Source organism: Porites lutea, chromosome 13, assembly GCF_958299795.1.
Source record: "Porites lutea chromosome 13, jaPorLute2.1, whole genome shotgun sequence".
Classification (NCBI taxonomy): Eukaryota; Metazoa; Cnidaria; class Anthozoa; order Scleractinia; family Poritidae; genus Porites; species Porites lutea.
Window position 1 is genome coordinate 23899327 of NC_133213.1, and position 9368 is coordinate 23908694.

The 9368-nt window shown below is 36.8% G+C and overlaps 2 protein-coding genes across 2 annotated transcripts in view; both read right to left on the reverse strand.

Annotated features, from left to right (window-relative positions):
* Nucleotides 1–3733, reverse strand: part of LOC140922244 (neuropeptide FF receptor 1-like) — a 4113-nt gene extending 380 nt beyond the window's left edge. Inside the window, exons 1-4 of the mRNA XM_073372235.1 lie at nucleotides 2536–3733; nucleotides 1885–2155; nucleotides 1232–1486; nucleotides 1–759 (exon numbers count right to left, since the gene is read on the reverse strand). The exon at nucleotides 1–759 is cut by the window's left edge and continues 380 nt beyond it. Of these exons, the coding sequence (XP_073228336.1) occupies nucleotides 439–759; nucleotides 1232–1486; nucleotides 1885–2155; nucleotides 2536–2654 (966 nt within the window). The 5' untranslated portion in view covers nucleotides 2655–3733 and the 3' untranslated portion in view covers nucleotides 1–438. The remainder of the gene's footprint in view (nucleotides 760–1231; nucleotides 1487–1884; nucleotides 2156–2535) is intronic.
* Nucleotides 3734–5246: 1513 nt separating this feature from the next.
* Nucleotides 5247–9283, reverse strand: LOC140922597 (archaemetzincin-1-like). The gene is made up of 7 exons (XM_073372571.1): nucleotides 8774–9283; nucleotides 7799–7903; nucleotides 7456–7613; nucleotides 6354–6467; nucleotides 6029–6137; nucleotides 5758–5840; nucleotides 5247–5468 (listed from the first exon to the last, which is right to left on the reverse strand). Exons 1-7 carry the CDS (start codon nucleotides 9264–9266, stop codon nucleotides 5382–5384), a joined length of 1149 nt encoding a protein of 382 aa, XP_073228672.1. The 5' UTR covers nucleotides 9267–9283; the 3' UTR covers nucleotides 5247–5381.
* Nucleotides 9284–9368: the final 85 nt, after the last annotated feature.

Consider the following 9368-nt stretch of genomic DNA (forward strand, 5'->3'; position numbering starts at 1 on the left):
TTGAACATAACTGGAGAACTGACAATTTGACTAACAATAGACGACTGTTTGACTGTGACAATAGACGGATCGAAACGCACCAATTACTGATTACGAGTCTTCATAGCCAATAACATCACGGCTTAACTGACAGACGACTAATAACATCGCGACATAATTGACCAATCAGATCAATAACCAGAGTATAATACCATCAACTGACGTGATACAACTCACTCTGACTCCGAAGATGACTACCGCACAGGTTGTCGAAACGCCAGTCACTGTCACCAACAACAGTTCTATTCAGGACTACGTTCACCCGGACGATCAAACTCAACTTAGTTTTGAAATGACTCCTGGGTTCAAACCTTTCACATAACCAGCTAAGCAAAACTTCTCTAAGTTGCTTGGATATTTACGGAAACGGTCTAAACCTCAAGATTTTGGTTCGTTACACTATTCAGTCTTTTCTCCTCCCGCGCTGGCTGCCGGGATGGAAGCGTTAGCTGTAGCCTGTTGATGGTGTATCCTTTGTGGGAAACACAGCATTGCTTTGAATTTTCGTCTGAATTTCTGGTTGACCAGAGCATAAACAATCGGATTGACGGCAGAATTGAATAAGAGCATTATGGACGATGCGGCGTAGGACAGAAATGCGTGCGATGGAAAGAAATAACACATAGTGTAGTTAATGGAGTCAACCAACCAACAAACTCCAAAAATGACGCTTACAGTAATGGCAATCATGGTCACTTTCTTCCGCATTCGCATCTTAGCCTGTAAAGAATTGAAATGTTTGCTGTGAATATAAGTAAGATAAAGTAAAATTCTTGAAATTCTGAAAGTAATCATCTCCTGGGAACTCACATTTATGTCCTTTCGAGGAGCTTACCAGGAAGGGGACCTTTACATGGAGGCGCTAACACGATAACATACAAGACTGCAAAAATACTTCAACTTTTGGAGAAATAAAACAAAAGAAATGCAAACGAGGAAAGTAGATTCATTTTGCGAAATTCTATAAACAGAAAAAATATAGAAAGTATACTATTAGCTCTGGATTTTCATTAATTTAAAGCAGCTAGTAATGCGAGTTCGTATAGCTGTTACACTTTATTGTTTTAGTTTTCCTCCTTTAGGCAAAAGAACAGTTCGGTCAAAAGTAATAAATTATTAAGTTAAAATGGCGTGTAAAATTGGCAATTTCAAATGAATCGGCTTATAACGAATATCAGTTATTGTTTCAAACCTGTTGTCTATTTGTTTTGTTGTCATCAATATCTACGTTCTTAACCCATAAGGAGTACACGATTCTGGAGTACAAAGTAGCCATCAAAGCGACTGGGAGAAATGCCAGTAGCAAACACCATGCCAAAAAGTAAGCTTTGCCCATCCATCTTTCAGGCCATATCATCATGCAATAGTTGTCTTTGTCAAACCTCATAAACAGGAATGCTGGAATATTCATAATCACTCCAAATATCCAAGAACAAGGGATAATTCCCTAAAATAAAAAATCTAAGATTAGATCCATCCTCCAACTCATAAGGAAATTAGAGACAAACCCGACGCCCTCAGCAAGTAAACCAGCTGAGTATATTTTACGTATTCACCAGCCTCGCCACTAGGCGTGCTCAAGCGGGGTGTAAAGGGACAGGATGTATTCTTCGGAAAATTAGAATAAAATAAGTGAAAGAGACCAGTATAAGAGTGGTCAAAAAGCACTTATAAAACTTTTAAAACTTTCTAAAAGATTTTCTTCTGGAACAAAAATTCCTGTACTCCATTAACACAAAGGGTCTATTGACAATATACTCATTTTGAATGCACGCGACAGCCACAGACCCCGGAAACCGAATCCCGCCAGAAAATTTTGTCTTTGGCATATGAAGTTAAACGAACCTTAAGTTTACGGTATGTGAGTTTTCCTTTACTTTCGAGGGGATGCAGCACGGCAGAATAGCGTTCAATTGCTATGACAACCAAAGTAAATACCGAGGCGGCGGCTCCAATCCAGGCTAAGACCCCACCGGTCAGCAGTCTACATAGTACTGTACCAGGTACTCCATGTGGATGAGTGAACGTGTGAATCAATATATATGGTGGTACGAAAAATATCGCCAAGATCATATCTGCGGCAGCCAGATTTAATAGAAGGTAATTGATCGGCGTTCTGTAGACGCAGTGAATGTTTTTTAGAATTGCATGAAAGACAGTTCATTAAAAAATCCCAAATAAAAGCAAATAAATAAAGCTGGATTTTGAAAACCGCGGACAGAACACAAAAAATCAACTTCTCCCATTGCTTGGTGATTTGAAACACAGGGAAATCAACCAAAGGACGATCGCAGTCTTTAATTTTACGTCAAGCAGTAAGTTTGAGGTCTTAAGTAGCATATCATTGAGTCCCGACTCCGTGGAGTGTCAAGTCCGTCTTATCTGAGAATTTCTTGAACTAATATGGGCCCAAAAAAGAACGGAGCACGTCATGAGAGTTATTACAAAACTCAGCTAATTTCTATTGCCAGACTAAATTGCAGTTCTCCGGCTTACCTCATATCTGAATTGTTCCTTATAATGGCACATACCAGGGAATTCCCAGCGACATTCAAAATGACAAGTAAACACTGAATTGTGGCTATTGCGATCTCCGCGTCTGACCCAGATACCATGACTTCTAAGAGCAGCTCGATTGCCAACAGACAGCCTCGCTTTGTTTATCTGCAATGAAGAATGGCCGTAAAAGGGAAGAGAATTCGTTTAATACTTGGAACCATCAGCGAAAGTAGATTGTAATTTATTTATATTTATTTATTATTTTTTGCGATGGTCACTTTTAAGTTTGTTTCCACTGAAAGGTCGGTCTTTTGCGGGAGCTCCGCTTTAAGACTTGGCTCAGTTACGTTAACTCAAAGGAAAGAACGCTACCGAAAGTCGTGGAAAAAACATGGAAGTGATAAGACGACGATGAAAAGGGAATAAAAGATTTGAGTAAATCTGAAACTATTAAAGACAGCAAAGGACTTGATTATCGGACGCAGGAAAGCAGCACATTAATTCTGCCACCTTTACATGTTAGTACTTCATTAATGAATCGAAGAATACAAGCGATCTAATCAAAGAAATAAAGTTAAGAAGAAACACAATGGGTATTGAAGATGAATCGAGGTCTTACAGAAAATTTAGGACACATTTAAGTGTCATGTTCGAGAAGCATTTTTTAAAAGACACAACTCTAAGTCTATCCAAACAGCCTCACTCGTTTTGTGTGAAGTTATTTTCATGCATAGCGCAGAGTATTTAGATATTTAAATTTATTCTATTCTGATTGTGCTGATTAAGGCTTTTGTTCTCTTAGCAGGTTTTGTCACCAACACATTTTGTCTATTTTATTGTTTTAAAAACCCCATGTTTTAAAAGTTGTTAATGTATACGCTAGTTTCAATCTCTTTCTTTTAACTTGAAAATGACATTATCGTTAAATATTCATATTGCGACAAAAGCTTAAAAATTAAGGGTTTGACGGAAACAAAGTTGTCTGTACATTAAATTACGTCCTCTCCTTAATTTTTGAACCAGGCTCGGTATAGTCAACATGGAATGTAAGCGAATCACATCATAATATTTAAACATTTTCAACGAAATTAAGTTGCTATTCGCAAAATTAACGTATCCACGAGATAGATATTTCATCCGCATTTTTTTTTACTTTCACTCCAAATTAAGAATTTCTATAATCAGGGGAACCCAACGACTTGATGTTATCAGTACCAAGATATAACGATTATTGTTAACAAAATAGGTCCTATGATAGTTTTAGTAGAAAGACAAAACGTCCCTTAAGTTTTTGCACAGCTACATGTAACATGAACCGTGACAATCAGAACTTCAAGTGAGTTAAACGCATAGTCGCAACTTGTGCATCTTGGAAGTCCACTTAAGATAAGGAGTAAAATTTAGGTCCTATGACAGTTTTAGTAGAAAGACAAAACGTCCCTTAAGTTTTTGCACAGCTACATGTAACATGAACCGTGACAATCAGAACTTCAAGTGAGTTAAACGCATAATCGCAACTTGTGCATCTTGGAAGTCCACTTAAGATAAGGAGTAAAATTTAGGTCCTATGATAGTTTTAGTAGAAAGACAAAACGTCCCTTAAGTTTTTGCACAGCTACATGTAACATGAACCGTGACAATCAGAACTTCAAGTGAGTTAAACGCATAGTCGCAACTTGTGCATCTTGGAAGTCCACTTAAGATAAGGAGTAAAATTTAGGTCCTATGATAGTTTTAGTAGAATGACAAAACGTCCCTTAAGTTTTTGCACAGCTACATGTAACATGAACCGTGACAATCAGAACTTCAAGTGAGTTAAACGCATAGTCGCAACTTGTGCATCTTGGAAGTCCACTTAAGATAAGGAGTAAAATTTATACCTGACAAAATTATCCTTGGCTGTTCTCTTTTGTGTCATTAACAAGATTTGGTAAACAGCAGCAAGGTTTTTTGCGAATTGAAAAAAATGTTGCCGCTACGCTTGCCTGTAAAAGATTATGTTCAACGGATAAAAGATTTGTAGTTTTGTGTGTCCTGAGTACGGAGGGCAACCGTATAGAGTACTAGGATCGCGGATTAATTTGAATACTGTTATTTTTTATTAACGAGGGATTCATAGCGATATCCTCATTTCCTATTTAAATTACCTTCGGTTGTCATCATGAATAAGTCTTCAGAGTATTTATAAGTGTCATACCTATCACATAACAATCACAGCTGCCATGGCGCATGGCACACGATAACAATTCAAAGCATAAGCTTCTTGGAAAGGGTCGTGTGATGTACAAACAAATATGTGACTGCTCGATTAACAAGATGATTAGCACTGAAATCTCTCACAATCCCTAAGTTTTGCACATGAAAGGAAAAGTCAATCATAAAAACAAAACAATGATAATTACTTACAGATTCATTAGTACAGCCGAAGTGACGGACTTTTGTAGAGACGTACTTGAACTCTAGAAGCCTATTCTAGACGTCCTTTCAAGCGCGGCGTATCTTTTAAATTGAAATTTAAGGGACTTTAAGATTATGAGTATTTCATATTTACGCACGACGACGTAAGTGTCCCCTCCGGCTAACGGTGTGAATGTAATAAGTAATGCTGTTGAATTAACTGAACTGAATCGGAATCAAGTCGGGGAAGTGAGAGTTGTAGATGGCATTTAGCGTGTTCGTTATAAAAAAAAATAGCTCGCTCTTTCAATTTTTCAGTTTGTTTTCTTTTATCAAATACAGGGGGAGATTTCTCAGTATTTACAAGATGTCAGTGCTAGTTATTTGGACAGCTATCAGAGCTGTAGCTGATACAACTTTGTCTCAGGGTTAGAACTCCGTAGTCTTTAGCTTTCATTATCAATGAACTCAAGTCTTGTCTGATACCACTCTGCCTCTTCTTTCATATCATGTCTTTTAAAGAACTCCAAGAGCTTAAGAACAAAACAAAAAACTCAGTCAAAAGAATGTGGGATATCCCCTTTCAATCTCTCCTTCACGGCCTCATACAATAGTTCTGAGAGAGGACCCGAGGATGTTATAGTAAAAAATAGTACCACCTCAAGAAAAACTCTTCTTCACAGTCCAGTATAGTAGCATAATAAAACATACAAAAATATCATTCAATAACACTCTAAAATTAATAAGAGACCATGTTAGAACAGTTTCACATTTAAGGCGACACTCAAAAGATATAAACAGAAATAATAACCAAGAAAGTACCTGTCTGTATCTGTCAACAATATCAAAACCACAAAGGTGTTGTAACTTGTGTAAATCAACAGGACAAAGGTAGATTGGTTGAGCTGTAGGAAAAAAATTAATAACAGTAACACTCTGCTCATGGAGAGCATAACTTTATTTGTATATAAAAAATGACTGAAGAATAGTAGGGAAAAAGTCAAGGTGGAAATTCCCACCTAAGGGAAATGACTGTCAAGAGTCTGTCAATCATAATGGCAGAAAGTTCAGAGTAAACAACACTTTCACCTACCAAAATCTTCACTGAGATGTCCTGAACCATTCATACAGCATGAATACCAAATACAGTGATCCATGCCTAATAAGTGAGCAATTTCATGCACCAACAGCTTACAGCTCCGCTATAGACAGACAATAAAAAGGTATGTTAGCTCTTAAAAAAAAGTTTTTGGTAGGCAGCATACTTGGTCTTCATTGAGAGTAGCTTGTTTATGTACTTATTGCTCAGGAAGTAACCTGTGCCAGAGATGAAACATGATGGAACTAAGCTTCACAGTGGGGGCAGTTGTGATGTAAACAATATTATTACTAATAATCTAAAACATGAAGTGTGCTACCTGCAAAACCATTTGTCTCTTCGTTTTTAGATCAATTTGTTTGGAAGGCCAGATGCTGTACCAGTGTTCAGTGGAAAATTCCAAACATGGATTATATCTTGCAAAGCTAAACACCTTAGAAATATTTGTAAAATAACAGAGATCTTTATCTTTCTTTATTATTATTAATGATAAATAAGTACACAAAGCACAAGTTAACGATAATAAGATGCCAAAGCCAGAGGCTTATATGGCGTAGGTCAGAGAGTTACAATGTGCTGCTAAGTTACAATGAGAATAAAAATTAATAAGTACAAGATTTACAGAGAAAAGGCAAACTATTACAACATATAAAGAATTATTACTGCATATAAAGCAAAATAAACATAACAATTAATGACAGTGTGCAAAAAGTAATAAAGAAAAGAGTTTGAAGATAGAAAAACTGTAAAATAAAAACACAACTCTGGAGTGTTTGTAAAGTATAAGGAATCTTTGACTATTAAAATTTAGAGATGATGTAGAAATATAATCATGTCATTTTGAACCACATTACCAATTTGTACATGACTTGTCATTTAGTGTTGATTGTATCAACACAGAAATATTAGAAGCTTCTTAGTTTATACAGAAATAATTAATGTAATTTGCCCAGGAACAGGCAAATGAAGAGGGATCATTAACACTGATGGAGGTACACATGTTTTTAAAGTAATAGTTTTTCTAAATGAATAATAAAACCATCATTGGATTCGACATTCGTACTATGTAAAGAATTATGCTGATCCCAGAGTGTGTTATTTGCTGAGGTCAATAACACACTCCTTCCTCAATTTGCATAATTTTTTTCAGATCATACTCAGCCACATTCAATAAATGTTATTAACATACGCGGGGGTTGAATAGGCCAATAGATTGGCGGATTTTGAAAATATTTTTGCCTGGTTTTCGGATTTCTGCAATTGCAGCGGACTGGATGCAGATTTTGGACTTTTACGTGTAATAAAAATATTTTTGCCCAGATTTCGGATTCATGGCGAAATGTTATTGGTGGATTTGGTTAATAAATCATAAAAGATTGGCAGTTTTGCATACCCCTATTTACCCACCCTCTTATACGTACAGCTACTCTTTGGTTTCCAGCTGCAAGTCCTGCCACAAATAAATCACTATCATCCTCATAGAGATCTGCCATGGTCAAAGCGATCAGACAAAGAGCATCATCAGGAATCAGCTTTCTGAGGAGAGCATGGATACTGTCAACTTTCAGCTGTATATGACCTAAACAAAATCAAGGGTAATGCTTTTTGAGTTTTTATTGATCTTGTGGTCAATTCTCTCAACCTCTGTATTCTTGGCAAACTGTATGAAGATCAGTCTAGAGAATTTATATGGGGAAATTGGGGCTTAAAAGGTCACTGTCTCCATTTTTTATGTACTGACTTATTAATTCATTTTTAGTGTACCATGAGACAAACGGTGGTTCAGTTCCCGCTGTTTTGAGAGCACTCTAGAACTTTTTCTAGTGTTTGTTTCTTCTGATGGGTCATCTTGCCAGCATATGACACTGCCTAATAAAAATTGAAATAAATAATAATAGTTCCTGAAAACGACAACTAATATATTACTAACTATATGGAGAAATCTAATGGCGTAACAGTCCAACGGATGTGATTTTGGATGTGATTGTGGAAGATGAATTCTTTTTTATGAAATGAAACAGCTATCAATTTGAGTGGAGGGAAAGCTGTAACATAAACTGGTCGATTCATTATGTAGTTATTCATCTCTGAATAACCTTTGCCCTGAGAGTTTAAAAAATGTGTTCGAACCAACCTCCAGGGTTCATTCCTACAATGTACGAGGTGCCTTGAACAATTTTTTCGTACCTAGGACCTGTACTGAAGCTGCAAAGTGGGCTTTCAGCTATAGGGGGCAGTCATGTGGAATAGCCTAGAAAATGAGCTTAAAGATGAGATAAATCTCAACTCTTTCAAGTCTGCCCTGTCTTTGCCTTGAACAGGGTTTGCCTTGAGGGAGTTGTGATAGAACTTATTTTAGTTATATAATGTACATTTTAGTTCATTTTTGTTTAATTATTATAGGATAGTTTTCATAATATATAGATATACTTTTAGCATTAGTGTAGTTCTCCAAAGCCAAGATACACTATGTTTTTGGTCTAGCAATTTCATGATATGTTTCCTGATTCTCTCTCTCTTTGCTTTCAACATTCCCATTACCAGTTGCTGTTATGTCTATGATAAGGACTTTGTTGTTGTTCTTATCTTACACAATCAGGGTGCAAAGAAAGTCAGTTTTACAGCCTGCCATTTGGGCAAGCTGTAGCTAGCATGTACTAGCCCACAAGTCATTTCAACTAGCCCCCATTTATCTCATCTCTAGCCCTCCAGTAAGTATCAAAGCGCATGCACATTTACCTTTCTTTGTAGGGATCTTAAGCTTCATTTCTGGTAAAACAACGACAGGTAACGCATAAAAGCGTTCTGTGTAGTCTGCTAGATCATGAATGCAAGGTGAACAGTCTGAATTGTTACTGTGATCAAAATCTCCTAGAGGCTGTACATAAATTTTTCCATCTGGGTATCTCTCTTTTAGATTTTGACCATCTGGGATGAATTTTTGCTTTGTATACTTTACTCTTCTTCCTGAGATCCAAGGGTTTGTTTTCAAAAAGCATCTAAATGACTGTCCTTCCTCGTTATACTGAGCTAACCAATCATCTTCACATTTAGGGCTTGGAATTTGTCGAAAATGCAAGTTTTCTGGCCCAGGCTCGAAAATTGTAGGAATAGGAAATAACCCTATCGCTTTTCGGCTTTGCTTTGGAGTTGGACGATGAAATCCACACGCAAACGGGACTCTAGTTTCATTATCTTCAATTTTTCTCTTTTTTCTTCTGCGAGCGGCCATTTTCAAAATATGCTTAGTAACCAGGCAATTGCAAAATGAACCAAGGAAGCCTCGTGAGGGAGGTCCTTTTTATATCTGTCAAATATAATTATCTCTGTTAAC

Bases quoted from the DNA above. Each gene is read 5' to 3' on its own strand.
- LOC140922597 (XM_073372571.1), bottom strand. From the start codon at position 9,266: ATGGCCGCTCGCAGAAGAAAAAAGAGAAAAATTGAAGATAATGAAACT. The intron at 7,904-8,773 runs GTAAATGTGCAT...AATTTTTATTAG, and splicing joins TAAGATCCCTACAAAGAAAG to GCAGTGTCATATGCTGGCAA. The intron at 5,469-5,757 runs GTACTTTCTTGG...TTTGTTCTTAAG, and splicing joins TTGTTGACAGATACAGACAG to CTCTTGGAGTTCTTTAAAAG.